The 19,922-nt window shown below is 45.3% G+C and overlaps 1 protein-coding gene across 1 annotated transcript in view; it reads left to right on the top strand.

Annotated features, from left to right (window-relative positions):
* The first annotated feature begins 14,494 nt into the window (after window positions 1-14,494).
* UBFD1 (ubiquitin family domain containing 1) overlaps window positions 14,495-19,922 on the top strand; it is a 58,128-nt gene continuing 52,700 nt past the window's right edge. Inside the window, 2 exon segments of the mRNA XM_043454079.1 lie at window positions 14,495-14,536; window positions 17,160-17,218. Coding sequence (XP_043310014.1) covers window positions 14,495-14,536; window positions 17,160-17,218 — 101 coding nt within the window.

Consider the following 19,922-nt stretch of genomic DNA (forward strand, 5'->3'; position numbering starts at 1 on the left):
GAGCCCTGAGATTTGAGTGCGAGGGGAGCTTGTGATGCTGGAGGCCGTGCCACCGACGGCTGAGCCGGACCAGATATGAGCATCTGCCTGCTAGTGGTGAGAGGCTCCTGGGATTCTCCAGGCAAGGGATGCTGGGTGCTCCTGGAGATGCACAGGAGGAGATGGACTAGAGGGCTATTTAGGAAATGAAACGCACAGAACTCAGGATGCAGTTGACACAGGGTAAGAAGGAAGACAGGGCTAAGTGGGGATGAGTCTTCAGATTCGGGAATACAGTGTTAGAACCCTCAGGAAGATCGCATTTTAAAAGGAAACATATCCATAAGCTAATGGGACAAAATGTATCAAATGGTTAGTAAGTGAAAGCTGTTCAGTCAAGTCCGATTCTTTGTGACCCCATGGACTGTAGCCCGCCAGACTCCTCTGTCCATGGGATTCTCTAGGCAAGAATACTAGAGTGGGTCGCCATGCCCTCCTTTAGGGGATCTTCCTAACCCAGGGATCGAACCTGGGTTGCCTGCCCTGCAGGCGGATTCCTTACAGTCTGAGCCACCAGGACAAAATATGTCAGAGTGCTTTTGCCATGAATGCAGCATGCCACCCAGGGGCATAAAGGGGTCAAGTTCTTGTTGCTGAAGACACTTGTTAGAAAGACGGGAGTGGGAGATTAAAGGCACACCCTGTTCCAGAGCTCCATCTTAAGCTTGTTTGATGTTCGAAAAGCAGTTGCCAGATTTCTAAATCTAATCACTTGTGGGATCCAAAAGAGTAAAGAAGTGACTTACATTTTCAGCAAGATAATGAGCATTATTGTTGTTTAGTTCCTCAGCCATGTCTGACTCTTTTCCAACGCTGTGTAGTGGAGCCCACCAGGGTCCTCTGTCCATGGGACTTCCCAGGCAAGAATACTGGAGTGGGTTGTCACTTCCTTCTGCAGAGGATCTTCCCGACCCAGGAATCAAATCCACATCTCCTGCATTGGCAGGCAGATTGTTTACTGCTGAGCCACCTAGGACATTTAAAAAGGCATACTGAAATACAGCGAGTTTCCTTTCAAATGACTGGATAAACCAGCAAACTCTAGGGCTAGAAATAAACAAAAGAGGCAGGTCATCATCAAAACTGGGGAGACCCGACTGATCTTGAACTGTGTGTGTGTGTGTCCTTTCAAATGACTGGATAAACCAGCAAACTCTAGGGCTAGAAATAAACGAAAGAGGCAGGTCATCATCAAAACTGGGGAGACCCGACTGATCTTGAACTGTGTGTGTGTGTGTGTGTGTGTAGGCATGAGTGTGTGTGTGTGTGTGTGTGTGTGTGTGTAGGTGTGAGGGGAAATTGGAAAGAAGAGCACCCTGACAAAACTGAGGCTCAAAAAGGGTTACACTCCTGGAAGTGTGCCCATCGGGGGAAATGACTTCTCTACAAAGAACCAAATCCTTAGGCATTTGGAAGAAGTAACACACACCTTCCAGGAAAAGTCTTCCTCAACCTGGGCTTCTGATAATACTCACAGATAAGTAACCATCAATCTGAAATCACACACACTTCCAAATAGATCACCATGACCATCTTTAGGAAAAGGACATAATAGAACCAGACCAACCAAGATAGATACTGAATCATGGACTCAAACTTGATCAAGACAGAAGAAACAGAGGATCAAGATCAAGGATCCACAAATTTCTCCTGTAAAGGACTAGATAGTAAATATTTTAGGCTTTGAGGATCAGACATTCTCTGTTACAACGACTCATCTCTGCAGTTAGAGGACCACAGTAGCCACAGATGACATGTAAATGAAAAGATGCAGCCGTGTCCCAATAAAACCTTATTTACAGACACTGAAATAGAAACTTCATATAATGTTCATGTGTCAACGATATCCTTTTATTGTTGTTTTATTGCTGTTGTTTCAACCATTTAAAAGTGTTAAAAAAAAAAAGCATGCTTAACACAGAGAATATATAAAAACCAGTGGTGGGAAAGATTTAGTTTTCCAAGTCCTGGTATCAACCAAAGTTGGGTTAGAGGAAAAGACACTAGAAACTTCAGATGCTCAACATCACTAGTCATCACGAAATGCAAGTCAAAACCTCACACCTGATAGAATGGTTTTTACCAAAAAGACAAAAGGTAAAAAACGTTGGCAAAGATGTATAGAAAAGGTAATCCTTATACACCTTGTGGGGGGGACTGTGGAATGTAGAATGGTGTAGCCACTCTAGAAAATGGCATGGAGGATCCTCGAAAGATTGAAAACTGACCTACCATATGATCCACCAATCCCACTGCTGAGAATTTATTTGAAGGAGTAAAATCAGTGTCTCAAAAAGACACCTGTACCACCATGTTCATTGCAGCATTATTTGCTATAGCCAAGATATGGAGACAACCCAATGTTCATCAATGAATGAGTGGATAAAGAAGATGTGATATACACATACAATGGAATATTATTCAGCTGTGAGAAAGAAGGAAATCCTACCATTTGTGACAACATGGATAGAGGGTATTATGCTAAGTGAAATAAGTCAGAGAAAGAAACACTGTATATTTAGAATCTAAAAAATATCAAACTTGTAAAAGTAGAGAGTAGAACGGTGATTACCAGGAGACAGGGGGTTGGAGTGATATTAAAGGTCCAACTTTGCAACTAGTAGATAAATAAATTCTAGAGGTCTAAGGCACAGCATGTGATTGCAATCAACAAAACTATATTATATACTTCAAAGTCATAAAAAAAAACTAGATCTTAATTGTTCTCATCACAAAGAAGAAATGATAATTATGTGAAATGATAGAGATATTAGCTCACACACAGTGATCATCATATTGCAATATATAAGTGCACCAACTCAACACATGTACATCTTAAACTTATACAATGTTGTATGTCAGTTACATCTCAAAAAGTAAAAGAGAAAAAAAGCTCACAAAGCAAGCCATCTTTAAAAAAATAAAATAAAAAGCAGCAGTAGAGGGTGAAGTTAGAAAACCACCTTGGGGCTTCTCTGATGGTCCAGTGGTTAAGAATCTGCCTGCCGTATCGGGGGACATGGATTCAAACCCTGCTCAAGGAACTAAGATCCCACACGCCGATGTGCCGTAACTACGGTACTACAACAGAACAAAGGTCCTGAGAGCCACAAAAAGACCCAATGCAGCCAAATAAATTTTAAAATTTATTAATAAAAAGAAAAAACCACCTTAAACCATGCTTCATCCTAAAAGTTCAGGCAAACTAATTTCACAAGAAATAAGCAATAGAAAATTATCAAGATCAAATCCCATGCAAAATTATTATAAGAAAAAAGAGAAGTAGAATAATCCTGCACAGATAATAAAAGCGTGAACAAAGACATGATCACAAAACTGATCAAAACTATTCTAACTTTAAGAAAATTGTGTAAGACATAAAGCAGAAAAATTCACCAGTGAGGCAACAGAATTAAGAATTAGAAATAAAGAAAAATCAATTTCAGAAGCAAAGGCTACCCTAGGCTACACTATAAGGAATATAATAATAAACACAGAAAAGAAATGAATGAATATTTTTAAGGATGTCACAGAAAGTGACAAATATCAAAGATAAGCAAAGGATATTAGACCCAGGAGCTCTTGAATGAAAAAAAAAAACAAGAATCAAAGAAAAAACCTGAGTAAGTACTAAAAACCACAGTCCAAGAACTTTTCCTGAATTTAAAAAAAAAAAAATCTGAAGCTATATTGAAAAAGTACATCACATATCTGAGAACACTGACCCAAAATGGTCAAGAGTACTAAAGTTTGAAGACAAAAGAAAAGATCTGTTGGATGTCTAAAACAGCCAAAAAGCAAACTCACAGGAAAACATGGTGACTATTAAGAAAAAAATATATTATCAACCTTTTTGACAGAACAACTTTATGAAAAGAAGGTGAAATAATGTACTTAAGACACTCAAGGAAGAAATAAATATAAGAATTTTATATCTACCAACTGACTTTTAAGTATAATAGGCACAAACTGCTACCAACATGCCAGAATTCAGAATACTATTCATGAGTCTTCCTGAGCAATCTATTAGACATCAAGATTCAGACGACCAAAATGAATAACGATATTGACTTAAACATTGGTGAGGCATATGCATAATACACACATGCACACGTACATCACACACACATATGCAAATGAAGGGTAAGAGAGAGATGGTATGTAATGACTACACGCTTTGACAGTGTAACTATAGCACAACCATCTCAAAAACGATGGAGGGAGAGGAAAATGGAGGAAGAATGAGAGAACACATGCCAAAAAATGTAATACTTTCAGGAACCACATTAGTGGTAGTATTGGTATTATTAACATTATCCTGAGACTTCTGTGTGTATAATATGGCTTAAAACCAATGAGTTTTTATGGGATATTCTAATTCTATCATCTCCTGCGTGTTTGAGAACTAGATTCTCGGGTATGGAAGAAAGATGATACAGGCACAATTGAGAAGAGGTTAAGCTCTACAGACTCTGATTTGAATTGGACTCATGGGATATTTTACTCTTAATATACATATAAAAATATATATGCATAATATACTTCTTAGCACTGTTTTGAAAACACCCCTTAGGGACAAAATTGTGGTTTGGAAATATCATTTCTCACTGAAAGAAATCTAGCCTTCTTGGAGAAATGGCTGATTTCATGTCTGCAAAAAGAAAAGTTATGAGACGAGTCTAGGAAATCTTGTATCAAACTTCAAGGAAGCCAACCAAGACTGTTAAGGTGATGTCAGATGATCTAGAAGCTGACTGGAAGAGGATCCTATTGGATGCAGTGTGATGCTTTGAGCTTTAATAAGCATAACTGCAATGATTTAGAGCCCTTCAATTCAGTTCACTCACTTGATCATGTCCAACTCTGCGACCCCATGGACCGCAGCACACCAGGCTTCCCTGTCCATCACCAGCTCCCAGAGTTTACTCAAACTCATGTCCATTGAGTTGGTGATGCCATCCAACCATCTCATCCTCTGTCGTCCCCTTCTCCTCCCGCCTCCAGTCTTTCCCAGCATCAGGGTCTTTTCCAATGAGTCAGCTCTTCACATCAGGTGGCCAAAGTATTGGAGTTTCAGCTTCAGTATCAGTCCCTCCAATGAATAGAGCCCTTCAAAGATGTTTAAAGCCATGACTTCTTAATGCTCTTAAAATGACAGGAATGAAAAGGAGCTGATTCATTACCTTGAAAATTGACAAAGAGAAGCAATCAAACATTTGCTTCTTTGTAAACTGTACCACTTGGTAAACAAAGAATTATGAGGGAATGCGTATTAAATTTCCAACTAATAAATGAAAAAATGATCACAGACTTAGAAAACTGACCTTTGCAACCCCCTATGAATGGAAATCAGTCCTGAATATTCATTGGAAGGACTGATGCTGAAGCTGCAGCTCCAATATTTTGGCTACCTGATGTGAGGAGCTGACTCACTGGAAAAGACCCTGATGCTGGGAAAGATTGAAAGCAGGAAGAGAAGGGGATAACAGAGGATGAGATGGTCGGATGGCACCACCGACTCGATGGACATGAGTTTGAGCAAGTTCTGGGAGTTGGTGATGGACAGGGAGGCCTGGTGTGCTGTAGTCCATGGGGTTGCAAAGAATCGGATGTGACTGAGCGACAGAACTGATGAATGGAAATAGAAATTTAGCATCAGTATCTCTGACTCCTAAGACCACAAAAATAGAGAGCCTAGCATTAGAAAAATATAGTGCTTCTAATTGGCTTAAAGGCATTGAGCCTGAGTGAGCCAGTCAGTAGTTTCAGCTGCCAATTTCCAGAAAAGGCAGAGGACAGAGGAACATGCTGAAGTGCACCATGGGTCTTCAACCACCAAAATCCACATGGTGGGAAACCATAGATCAAACAACTTGGGTTCCTCCAAAGAAACTGGATAAATTGTAAAGGAGTAAAAGGAGATAAATGAGGAACATATGGATACTTAAAAGACATACTGAAAAAAATTAAATGGCCAAAGATCAGAAAAAAAATATTTAAAGAAAGTGTAGTCTTCAAATTAAGCACAGCTCATGAGAGAATCAGCAAACTAGAAAATATGTCCGAAGAAACAGCTCAGAATGTATCATTCCTTTATCCTTGCATTCACTGATGACACAAATCATTTCTGTATCTTGGTTATTAAAAATAATGCCACAGTGAATGCAGGGGTGCATATATCTTTTCAAACTAGCATTTCCTTTTTAAGGGGATAAACACACAGTAGTGAAATTGCTGCATATGTTAGTTCTATTTTTAATTTGCTGAGGAACCTCCATATTGTCTTTATGGTGGCTGTACCCACTGACATTCTTATCAACGTCCTCACCACTTACTTCTTTTTATCATTATCGTATTATTATATTACATTATTAATTATACCAATTATATCAATTATAGTATTTTTCTTTATCATCATTATTATTACTTCATTTCAGTAAAATATATACAACATAAAATTTAACATTTTAACCATTTTTAAGTGAACAGTTCAGGAGCATAAAATACTTTCACTTTGTTGAGCAAACATCATCACCATCCATTTCCAGAACTTTTCATGCTGCCCAACTGAAGCTCTGCATCCATTAACTAACACCCCATCCTAAGGAGCCCCCCATCCCCCCTCTCCCAATCTCTGATAAACACTGTTCTATTTTCTGTCTCTATGAATTTGACTACTCTAGAAACCTCACGTAAGTGCAATCAGTATTTGTGTATCTGACTTATTTCATTTAGCATAATGTCTTCCAGGGTCATCCATGTTGCAGCAAGTATCAGAATTCCATTCCTTTCTAAAGCTGAATGTTATTTCATTGTATAAATAGAGCACATTTTGTTTATCCATCTGTCAGTGGCTATCTCGGACCAACACTTATTTCTTTTCTTTTTCATAGCAGCCACTCTGACAAGGGTGAGGGGATATCTCATTGTGGTTTTGATTTGCATTTCCCTGATGATTAGTGGTGTTCAATATCTTTACATGTATCTGTTGACGATCAGAATGCATCCCAAAAGGACACATAGAAAATATGAAAGAAGTTAAAAAATGAGAAAGTCCAATATATGTGCATGTCAAGTTTCAGAACAAAATGGTAAAGCAATGGGAGTACAGAGATATTTAAAGAATACTTAATATATTACTTAAAAAATAATGGCCAGTGTATGTATGGCTGAGTCCCTTCACTGTCCACCTTAAACTATCCTAACACTGTTAATCAGCTATACCCCCAATATAAAATGAAAAGTTAAAATAATGGCCAAGTATTTTCCAGAACTGAGGAAGCACTAGACAAAACAAAATAAATAAAAATAAATTTATGCATAGATTCATGCATTTCTTAGTCACACTATATACCAAAGACAAAAACAAGATTACAAAAGCAACCACACAGTCTACAAGAGAATATCAGTATCAACGGCCAACAGTTTTCTTAACAGCAGCAATGGTAGCCAGAGGAAGGAGAGCATCTTCAACGTGCTAGAAAATCATCACAGGTTTAAAGACACAATATATGGATAAATTTAAACACACATTAAGTTCATTGATAATAGTAAAACCTAATCAGCAAGGTTAGAAACAGAAATATGAAAGCATTGAAAATATGGTATCCCCGTAAGATGGAAGCAGTGATCAGTGGAAGGAAAACATCTTCAAATCCTTGTACTGTTCAGAGGATGGTAAAACAGTCATTCACTTTGGACTGTTGAGTATATACAAAATGTTTCCCAGGCAACCACTTCTTGTTGTTCAGTCGCTAAGTCATGTCAGACTCTGTGACCTCAAGGACTACAGCATGCCAGGCTTTCCTGTCCTTCACTATCTCCCGGAGTTTGCTCAAACTCATCCGTTGAATGAGTCTGTGATGCCATCCAGCCATCTCATCCTCTGCCCTCATCTTCTCCTTTTGCCTTCAATTTTTCCCAGCATCAGGGTCTTGTCCAAAGAGTTGGCTCTTTGCATCAGGTGGCCAAAGTATTAGAGCTTCAGCATCAGTCTTCCAATGAATAGTCAGAGTTGATTTCCTTTCAGATTGATTGGTTGGATCTCCTTGCAGTCCTAGAGCCTCTCAAGAGCCTTCTCCAGCCCCACAATTCCCCACAATTTCATCAAAAGGTAACCACTAAAAGCACAGAAAGATGCATCTACGTTCTAGATGTGTGAAGAGAAAGAGATGGAATGCAATAGCAGATGAAAAGCTAACTCTGAACACTGCTTTGAGCAGAGAGAATTTAGAGTTAGTAAGTTGACAAGCCTCTTGAAACTTTTCATGGGAGCTCAGGAGAGTACTCTTGCCTGGAGAATTCCATGGACAGAGAAGCCTGGTGGGCTACAGTCCATGGGATCGCAAGGAGTTGGACTAACGCATGCACGCACGCAGGACAGTATTAACCTATTTAGAAAAGGCAAGTGGCTGCCTTTTTGATGGGCTACAATGAAAAGGAAGTGAAAGCAAAGATTCCTCATGCTTTCCTACCTGGAGCTCTGCTTTGTAACATTTGCTACATTCCTTCATTATTAAAATACTTCAGGTTAATTTTAAATCTGTCCTCAATTTATAAGCTCCAGCAGGGAAAATGGACTTTAGATAGTTAAGTCCTTCCCTTCCTTCCGTCGTCTCAGAAGAGCAGCTGTATCTCTGCCCCCCACCATATCAACTGCCCACCACTGCCTAAGCAATACCCCTGTGAGGACTTGAGGTACGCCTGTGCTGGGAACAGGGTGCTGCTGGGACCCGGCTCTGGCATTCACTTCAGATACTGCAGGGAGATGGCTCAGATCTTTTAACAGCAAGAAAAGATACTTTATGATCAGAATTGAACCTGTGTGAGAGTTGGGCAGTAAAGAAGGCTGAGTGCCAAAGAACTGATGTTTTTGAACTGCGGTGCTGGAGAAGACTCTTGAGAGTCCCTTGGGCAGCAAGGTGATCAAACCAGCCCATCCTAAAGGAAACTGACCCTGAATGTTCATTGGAAAAACTGATGCTGAAGCTGAAGCTCCAATTCTTTAGCCACCTGATTCGAAGAATCAACTCATTGGGAAAGACCCTGATGCTGGGAAAGATTGAAGGCAGGAGGAGAAGGAGACGACAGAGGATGAGATGGTTGGATGGCATCACCAACTCGATGGACACGAGTTTGAGAAAACTCAAGGAGACAGTGAAGTACAGGGAAGCCTGGTGTGCCGCAGTCCATGGGGGTTGCAAACAGTTGGACACAACTGAGCAACTCAACCAGAACAAGATGCCAGAAAAGCATCATCCTTCCTTCAGCCAGAAGCACGGGGCAACCCTGTAACTCTCACGGTGAAAACTTTCCTCAGCTCTCTTCTCTCCATCCATCCAGCTGATTCCTTTGTATTGTTTTTTAACAAGTTAAACCGAATTATCTGTTGTTTCCTTCAGCTTTATATAATAATTTTGACGGACAACTTATTTATAACTCCTGAACCACTGGATTTTACCATGAGGTTCTTATTTCATTCAGTTTTAGAGAAAAACCACAAAACATGGTTATAAATCTTCAAATCTTACTGACCAGCTGGATACGATCCTTGTTGACAGGCAGCTCCTCCAGATGCCTTCTAGAAGTAAAAGTGACAGAAGATACCATTTGAATTTGCATCTTCCTAGTTACAAAACGGGGCTTCCCAGGTGGTGCCAGTGGTAAAGACCCCCCCCCCCCCCCGCCAATGCAGGAGACGTAAGAAATGCGGGTTCGATCCCTGGGTTGGGAAGATCCCCTGGAGGAGGAAATGGCAACCCACTCCAACATTCTTGCCTCCTCTGTGGACAGAGGCGCCTGGTGGGCTACATACCGTCCTTGGGGTTGCAGAAGAGTCAGATACAACTGAGTGACTCAACAGCAAGGTACAAAACCCTGACAGTCCCAGATTAGTGTGTTATATGACTTTTCAGTTCAGGTGTTTAGAATTCTGTGGACACACAGTCTTCCCTGGTGCTTGCCTCCTGGTCCGGCCATCAGGTAACTGTAGCATCATTGAGGAATTGTGTATTTACAATAGAAAGTAATGCCACAGGACATCCAATTTTTTTAACCACCTTACGGTGCAGGCACAGTTCACAGGACCCCCATCACCTAACCTGGTCTTAAGCTCTGTCTCCTCCACTTCGTTGTTTTGTTTTGTTTTGTTTTTTTCACCAGGCAATTTGGATTCTGTCCTCAGCTGACCACTGGTCCCAGGGAAGGGTGTGAGAATTGTGGGACCTACTGCAAAGTGGTGAGCGGCACTCAGAGCAGGGGGCAGGCCTGTGGTCTCCCCCAGGGAAGGGGCGCTTATCTCTGGACTCCCCCCAGCCTTTAAGAGGAGTGGATGAGGAAGAGGGCACGGGGACCCCCAGGGGGCTCTGGGCGGCCGGCCGGTGGGCAGACAAAGACAGCCCTGGGGGGCCAGGGCCCTCCCTTCCTGGGGCAGAAGGGAGACTGGGAGCCACCACAGCCGTTAAAAAGAATAAAATCATGGCATTTGCAGCAAAGCGGATGGACCTAGAGAGTGTCATACCAGGGGAAGTAAGTCAGACAGAGAAGGAGAGATATAGCCTGACATGTGGAATCTAAAAGGAGATGATACAAATGAACTTCCTCAACAGAAAGAGACTCCCAGACTTAGAGATCAAAGGATTGCCAGAGGGAAGGATGGGGGAGGGGATAGCGTCGGAGTTTGGGATGGGCGGGTACACACCGCTGTGTTTAAAATGGATAGCCCACAAGGACCTGTTGTATAACACAAGGAATTTAGTGTTCCATGGCAGCCTGGGAGTTTGGGGGAGAATGGATACATGCATACCTGTGGCTGAGTCCCTTCACAGTTCACCTAAAATTACAACATTGTTAATTGACTATGTGTGTGCATGCTAAATCGATTTAGTCATATCCGACTCTCTGTGACGCTATAGACTGTAGCCCACCAGGCTCCCCTGTCCATGGGATTCTCCAGGCAGGAAGGCTGCAGTGGTTTGCCATGCCCTCCTCCTGGGGATCTTCCCAACCCAGGGATCGAACCCACATCTCTTCCATCTCATGCATTGGCAGGTGGGTTCTTTACCACTAGTACCACCTAGGAAGCCCCTAATCGGCTATACTCCAATACAAAATAAACAGTTTAAAAAAAAAGATTGGGAGCCACCCAAACCCTTCACTCAGCCCTGTCACTCTGGCCCTGTGACCAGGGTTCAGACCCCTTTCACAGTATTCAGTGTTAGCGAGAGCTCTTTCTACATCAGGGGACTCCTCTTTAGGGCACCCCTGGGATGACACTGCTTAGGAGGATTAACTTGGATCAGGCCCCAGTGGCTTAGGGAGGAGGAGATGGCAGAGGAAACGTGTGCGTTGGAATCAGAACTTTGCCGCCAGGAGAGGAGAGTGTTCCACAGTCAGGGCACCCCCAGCGCTTCCGGGCCACAGGCAGGCCGAGGATGGTGAGCCAGGTCAGTTAGGGAGGGGTGTGGGCCTCGGGATGCAGGTCGGGTCCTCCCGACGCCTCTATACTCTCCTTGCGGGGCCACGGAGCAGGGCAGCTGGGATGGGAAGAGCTGGGCGAGCCAGCAGGAGCACCACAGCTTCCACGGGCCCCCTCAGCCAGGACCCCCCAACACTGGGCTCCCCGAGGAGGGGCATGACCCAGGCCTGGGGTGAGAAGTGGGGGGCTGTTGGCTCAGAGCCCCTGTGGGCGCACAGTTCCGGGGTGACTATGGTACGTGCAGAACCACCACTAACCCGCCACTCGCTCATCGGTCCCCACTACTGAGTTGCGTCCTCAGAAAAGAGCTTTAGGACCTCCAGGGGTGCCCCCGGGGAGGCCAGAGAAGGAGAAGGAGTCCCTCACTTCCAGGGAGGCCCAGAAAGGGGGTGAGGGTCCATTGGTCCCAGACCCTCAGCGCTGGGGCGGGGCCTGGATGTCTTAGCGGGGGCCTCTGTGCTACTGTCCACATGTTGCCTGCGCCGGGATCCCCGCCCTGAGCGCCCGTGCCAGGGGGATCCCCGCCCTGAGCGCCCGTGCCCGGGGGATCCCCGCCCTGAGCGCACGTGTCCGGGGGATCCCCGCCCTGAGCGCACGTGTCCGGCAGCCTTCGTCCCATCTGCCGTCGCTCAGCGCGCCGACAGTAGTGGCGAGAGGCTCCAGTGAACTCGGAGACACTCGCTGCTTGTAGTTCCTGAGGCCTCAGCTGCTGAAAGGGGAGCATGGCTTTTCATGCGCCGTGTGCTCCGTCCTGCAGCCTGGCTTCCTACCCGTGCTCATCAGACAGACGGGAAACCCTCTCATGCTGAGGGCTCCAGAATGCACCATACAGGTAAGACAGCGAAGATGAAGACCCAGGGAGAGACTGGGCTCTTCTCTTTGCTCATCTTCTCCCACTGGGGGTAGAAAGGCAAGCTTTGGATCTAGAAGACTGGAACAAATGGAGAAGGGAAAACGATTGGAGAGGCTCAATGGACATTATCAAGTGCAGCATTTCCTGAACCCAGTGATGCCGCCTGCAGAGAGGCCCCTGATCAAAGCTGCAAAATGGGAGCCCTTCTGGGTCAGCCCTGGTTCCCTTTGTTAGCCTCCTTTCACCACTTCTGAGCAGCCTGAAACTCACCTGTCTACACAGGGGAGCCCAGATTTCTAGGCCCAAATCAGAACTTATGTTTCGTGACTGTCTTTATCACTCATGTGGACAAAGTAATTCACAGCTTTTCAGAGCTTGAAGACACAGGGGGAAGGTTCTTGTCACAGAAGGAATGTCTGCTCTTAAGGATGCAGTAACTTCCCAAGGGTGACCACTCTTCAGGGGCTGCAGGGAGATTCAGATCCCATCAGCCTGATTTGAAAACCTATGTTCTTTCCAAACAGATTTCTAAAAGATGAATATGTGTGAGAACCCTTTCCCTGGGAATGAAGAGGCCCTTCGCAAACCCATTACTTCAGGTTCACGGTGCTCTGCCTCCTGTTTCCCACCACCTCCCCCCATGAAATAATAAGCATATGGGATTCATGTTGCAACCACACTGGACTCCCGAGCACCCCAGGGAAATCTCTGTCACGGAGGAATTCCTGGAGGAGGGAACGTGGGTTGGCTCAAGAAAAGTGCAATCATAAATGACAACGGTGCCAGCCCTGAGTGGTTGCTGCAGCGATGCTGTTATGCCAGTTCCTTCATGGTACCTGGTTTGCCAGCAGGTACCAATTAAACCATGGTAACTCATAACACTGCTGAACGAAAAGGGAAAATGGGAGGATGTAAATCAATTTGATACATTTAGTTGTTATGTGAACGTTCTCAAACCTGCTAATTTTGAGATGATTTAGAACTAACTACTAAGATAATGCTATCTCTTCCAAACAAGAGACATAACGCCTGAAGAATTTTTTTAAAAAGTACTTTGTAATATTCTTCATGAAATGGATGAGATTCTCGAACTCATGAATAAAGGCCAAAAAAAAAAAAAAAATCATAGACAAGAAAAGTTAAAATCATGTAAGGAATTGACAGTCCCATCTATGTTGAATTATGTTGATATAGTAAAACTAAGCTGTAGAGATTTGATGAAGGAAGTAGAGGTTAGAATCTCACATTCTCAATTGTAACTCTACAGCCTGCTGAAAAAATATGTCCCATTATTTACTGCTTTCAAATTTAATAAATCTTCCACTAACAATAATATTCAGAGACAGAAATGTCATAGTTCTCCGAATTCCCTGGTTAAAATGGTTAACCAGAAACCTTTTCTGAGTTGAGTCCTTCGTTTTGAAAATCTTTCAAGTTTTTTTTTCCCTCTGTTTTCTTGTCCTAGTAAGTACAATGTACTCACCAAAGAATCTTTCTTCCAGAACCTCAGAATTATTGTGCTGTGCTGTGTCTGTGGAAAGTCTAAGAGACTGAGCTGAATTTGTAACCAGCCTGGAAAACAGCCCATTGCTTTTCTGATACTTGTCTGGTAGGAATGCACTGAGGTGTGAGTAGACCCTGCCAAGAAACAAAAGTAGGAAGTGAAGCCAAGGGATCTATTTGAAGTGTCACTTCGTTGGTTCTGCCTCAACGAATAAAGGTCTCCTCCAGTTTCCCAGGCTGAGCAAACATGCACTGAATACCTATTTGACATGCAGGTTTCAGAAAGATAGAATCTTTGTATCTGAGGCATTCATAAACTAGGATAAACAGACAGTGATAATTAAGCCTATCACACAGAGTTGTATTTAAAGTATAGTGAGGATAGGAATTAAACAGATAAGATGCAGAAGAAAGGGGGAGGGAATATGAGAGGGCAGAAGAACCCCGGATTAACTTTTGAAAATGTGAACAGGATTCTGGACAGAGGGAGAATGGTGTAGATGCCATTCTGGAATAAGGAAACAGCACTGATCAAGGCATGTGGACGGAGCTGAATGGCACGTACAGGGAAGTAGTGGTTTATCCATCTACATGGACTAGGTGGCAGGGCTCAAGATGCAGAGATGGTTCTGATGCCAGAGGTGGAGACTGGATGGAACGAGGGGGTGAGAACCTGGGAATTTCATGCTAACAGTTTGCCGTCTAGTAAGCACGGAAAGCTGCGAGAAGTTTAACACATGAAAAGAATGGTGTCATCACACTTGTGTTTGAGGAAGGCCACTCTGATAGGAGAGTATGGGTTGGCTTGGGTGGGGCAAGACTGGAGGTGAAGACCAGAGAGGTTACTGCAGGAAGCTGTGGGAAGGTCAGGGGCATCTGAGTGGAGCCACAACAGGGAGAACAGAGAGGAAGGGAGAGATGAGGAGTCCTTTTGAAGGAGGATCACTTGATAGGACCTGCTGGCTGCCTGATTGACAAGACGGGTGCTTTGCGGATAAAGAGATCATATACTTTCAGAAAATGAGAATAGAAGGATAAAGAGGCTGAGAAGAAAGAACATGAATCTGAATGAACACTAGGTAAACCTGAAGAGCCTGTAGGATTTCTGTGTGAAAACCTCTTAAGTATCAGTTGAATGAAGGTAAAAGTCACTCAGTCGTGTCTGACTCTTTGTGACTCCATGGACTATACAGTCCATGGAATTCTCCAGGCCAGAATACTGGCGTGGGCAGCCTTTCCCTTCTCCAGGGCATCTTCCCAACCCAGGTATCGAACCTTGGTCTCCTGCTTTGCAGGCAGATTCTTTACCAGCTGAGCCACAAGCGAAGGCCTAGGACACTGGAATGGGTAGCCTATCCCTTCTCCAGCAGATATTCCCAACCCAGGAATCAAACTGGGGTCTCCTGCATTGCAGGCAGATTCTTTACCGACTGAGCTATCAGGGAAGCCTTGAATGGATGAACACAATTCAGTCCCCCAGGAGCATCTTAATCCATGCGAAGTTTCATTACTGGACAGTGCCTGACAGCACAAATATTCACATTGGATGCATAGTCTGCAAACAGACACTGAAGGACCACAAAACCCGTTCACCAAGACCAACCCAGAAGTCTGATGATGGATGCTGTGCTGCACTTGTTACCTGGTCCTCAAGTTCCCCGGCACCCCCGCTCCATGGAACCTCTGCGTTCACCCCGGCAGAAGCTTACGAGACAACTCCCATACAGTCTCTGACCAATCTCCCAAGGGAGGCTTAGACCTGGAACTCAGACTCTACAAGGAATCCTTTCTGATTCTATGAAAAATATGGTGGACAATTGATCTTATTCTGTTTAGTGGATGTTCTCTCGCTCTCTCTGTTCTCCTGTGTTGACCACATGCAGTTCCTCAGGCCATTCAAGGCCTCCAGCTGCACAGCCTCCAACCACATCCCTTTGTGTGTCAAGCATTCATGACACATGCCTGAATACAGGAAGATCCCACATGCTGTGCAAACCATCCTGCCTTATGAGCTAAGAGTTCAATTCCGACTCTAAGCCGGCATTATCAGTGACCACGCAGCTGAAAAAAATAAAAAGGCTTCTTTCTTATCTGCACACACAAAAGAGTTCTATCACAAGTATTTAAACACCATGCATAATCAAATTTCCCACTTAAAATTAGGGTGGTTCCATGATCGCTTCGGTGGTACTGTTAAATCGCTCTGACCTGAGGTACGGTTTGCAACGTGATTCCATCAAAGTCTCTGCCAAAACAGCCACCAGGGTAGAACACATGAACAATCAATCCAGCATGAAACGAGATTTGTTGGGAGAGTAAACAGGAACGAAGCCAAGGACACAAGGTTGAGAGCAGAATCATTTGTCTTCTTGTCATAATGCTAAGGTAGTGAATTTCAACTCTGGTTGTGGACGAGAGTGACCTAAGACTGATTCCCCGTGTCCAAAACACTGTACCCAGGCTCCAGTCCCAGAGAATCAGAAGCGCCCCCCCCACACACACACACACCATCATGTGCACTTTTAAGTGATTCCTTCTAGTGGTGACTTTTATTCATGACACAAGGAAACAGATGGCCTTTCAGAAGAAATGAAGATGACCACGAATGGGGGTTCCCTCAGGCAACATGTGATGCTCAGAGGGCATCAGGCCTGGAGGGGTGGGGAGTAAGGCCTGGACCACACGGCCTGTGCGTGTTTCTGAGAGATGCTCAGGCCCCTCTGGATTCCCCAGGTGTTGCCGAGGCTGCAGCTGGAATCAAGCCTTATTTCTATGACTTAACTAAGCACGTGTGAGCCAACCTGTCTTCTCCCCACCAAAAATATATTACCCAATCTACTCAGACATATGCATCAGCCTGTAACAGGAGGAAGGCACGCACCCCCAACCTGGGGCTGAGGGACCAAGGAGTCGTCGTGGTGAGTTAGGGGGAAGGTGCGACCGTGCTGGAGGTCACCAAGATGTGCGTTTAGTCCCCAGGCCTCCATGTCTTTCCCTGAGGTTCTGTCACTGTAAATAAAGAATGATGACCCAGGGACCTTGGCTGGCAAACCTTTGTAGCTTGGAACTGTGACCCCACCCCCAGACTCAAGGCCATCCCCAGTGGGCACAGCTGGGATCCAGGAGGAGAGAGACGGGGCTCTCGGACCTCAGCTCCCAGGATCCCAGGCCTGCCTCCCCTACATGGTACCCCAACTCCTGCCTGCTGGCCGCTGGGACCCTGCCTCACTGTGACCCAGGACCATCCCGGAGCAGCCCTGCTGAAGCGTGTCCTGCCTGTCTCCACAGGCCGAGGCCACGTCAGCAGATGCGGTGACCAAGGTTCAGGGACAAGGCACGCTGTCACGGTGCGGCTCTGTCCCCCAAGGACCGCCCTGAGGCGCCTCTCGGGAAGGTGCTTTATGTCCCTCGCATCCAAATAAGGGAACCAGACTCAGGGTCACGGCACAGGAAGGCCAGGCCCCTCTGCGAGCTGCTGCCTCAGGCCCTTCAGGGCCCCCACAGCTTCGAGATGAGACCCTCCGTTAATTCGCTAACCTGCTTGGACCCCCTTGCTATACTTAGGTTCGGGGGTGGGGCAGGGTTGTAGTTATTCCTGCAGGACAGGTGATCGGTGTAAGCCAGATGGTCCTCAGGTGGTAGTCCAATCAAGAGGGGACAGAAGGAAGTCATTTAGAGGCAGAGTGAGTCCAGAGATGATCAGGTGCAAACCTTCATTTCAAACCCAAGGGAAACAGAGACTTAGGTGAAGGATGGTACAGAATCACTTGGAGTTTGATGCCAGACCTTCATTTCAAACCCGAGGGAACAGAGACTTAGTGAGGTGATGGATGGATGGTACAGAATCACTTGGAGTTTGATGCCAGAAATAAGGTGAGGGCTTCCCTGGCAGCTTATTGGTCAGTAGAGAATCTGACTGCCAATTCAGGAGACACGGGTTCAATCCCTGATCCAGGAAGATCCCATGTGCCGAGGAACAGCCAAGCCCATGGGCCACAACTACTGAGCCAGCACTCTGGAGTCTAGGACTCTCATCCAGGGTTGCCATTTCCTTCCCCAGAGGATCTTTCTGACCCAGGAATCGAACCCAGGCCTCCTGCACGGCAGGCAGATTCTTTACCAACTGAGCTACGAGGGAAGCTCCTCAACAAGAGAAGCCACCGCAGTAAAAAGTCTGAGCACTGCAACCAGAGAGGAGCCTTTGTTCACCAGAACTAGAGAAAAGTGTACAGCAGTGAAGACCCAGCCCAGCCAAAAGTAAATAAATACAATTAAAATGAAAAAGGAAATAAGGTGAGGACCTCAGCACCCTGACTGGTCACCCGGTGCCCTCTGCGAATGCAGCCTGTGTGGTTTCCTGGGAAATCAGTCAAGTCCTGGACAGGAGGTGATGACGTGGCCGAGGCTGGGGTTCCTCGGGGGACACAGAGGCACCGCAGTGGCCGCAAGAACAGAAGGGACAGTCCAGAGTTGGCGTCAGGCAGCGCGGGGGTGAGTGACCGGTGGACAGTCTCAGCAACAGAAGCTTTGGGCTTCAAAACAACGAGCTCACGCCAGAGGTGGATGAGAAAGAAGTTACTGGGTGAGTCAGCCTCCAGACGCAGAGGCATGGACACATCAGGGCCCCGGGGACGTGCCCACCTTGCTCGTAAGTGACCCCAGGAGAGGCTGCCAGGGTAAGGGGATGGACATCACTAAGACATTCCAGTGGAAGGAGATGGAACACTTCAGTGCATTTGGGAAGCCTGATTTTCTGTCTAAACTGATGGGCACGAGAGCATGTTGGGTTGTGTCAGTGATGGTGAATAACCCCTAGTGGGTGGGGTTTCGTGTGAGTCGTGTGCAAAGAAACATGAGGTCAGGACTCGACCTTGTTGGTCAGCATCCCTGTATTTGTTCACTCTAGATTACCTCTAAGATTTGTATCCACAGTGGAAGGTCTCATCAGGATTGAGGCCACATTTCCCCTTGCCTGCGAGTTCATCCTCACACTCTAGCCCCTGGGCGAGCCCAGGAAGCCCAGTTCAAGACCTGCAGTCCTGCCCTGCCGCCCAGGCTCCTGACCACGGCCCTGGACCACCCTCCCACCATCTCTGGACGTCCCACGGCAATAACCTCCTAACTTGCCTTTTTTCCTGCAGAAAAACATTAGGAAAACAACCATCAAGTTCCTGAGGGTCAAAAGAGTCTACGGTTCATGCCGTGTATATACAGATCCTGTGTCACATCCTCGAGGCTGGGGCAGGGTTTTCCGTTTCCATCGGGTGGAATTGCCAGAAACTGGTATTCCTCAGAGTGAGTGAGTGAGTGGTAGTTTCGACCCTAAGACTCAGTCTTTGCGACCCCACGGACAGTAGCCCACCAGGCTGCTCTGTCCATGGGATACTTCAGGCAAGAGTACTGGAGTGGGTTGCCATTTCCTCCTCCAGGGGATCTTCCCGACCCAGGCATCAAATCCAGGTCTCCCGCACTGGGGGCAGATTCTTTATCCTCCGAGCCACCAGGGAAGCCCGGTATTTCTCAAAGGGATGTTTAAGTTCTGCTGTTTGAAGCTTGGTAATTTTACCTGGGCTTCTTTTCATTCAGATGAATCTACCCGTATTGAAAATGCCTTCATTAGCCCATCTGCAAATTTTCGTAAACCCACTGCCCTGCTTCTTCCTCATTAGATAAGTCCGCATGCAACAGGCAGAATTCAATCTCCTCTTAACTAGAAAACACAAGAAAACCAAGAATCACTTACTCAGGAAAAAATATTGCTCTTTCAGATTTAAACAGGTTTTTTCCCCCTTAGTCAAGATGTATTTATTGTCATTTCCAGAATTACCCTTGTAAGGATCTGGTTATCATAACCACAAAAAGACAGCTTATTAGTTTCAAGTGCTGGATAAAAGCATGCGGCATTTTCAAGATTTCTGGTTTCACCCTTTTAACCCGAAGAATAACTATAAATAGATGGTAAAGTCTGGGATTTCCACAGCTAAGTGCTGCTATAAATAGTTTTAAACATTTTCCCACTTCATGCTTTCTAAAAGAACATTCTCCACTTCC

The sequence above is a fragment of the Cervus canadensis genome, chromosome 31 (genome assembly GCF_019320065.1).
Source record: "Cervus canadensis isolate Bull #8, Minnesota chromosome 31, ASM1932006v1, whole genome shotgun sequence".
Classification (NCBI taxonomy): Eukaryota; Metazoa; Chordata; class Mammalia; order Artiodactyla; family Cervidae; genus Cervus; species Cervus canadensis.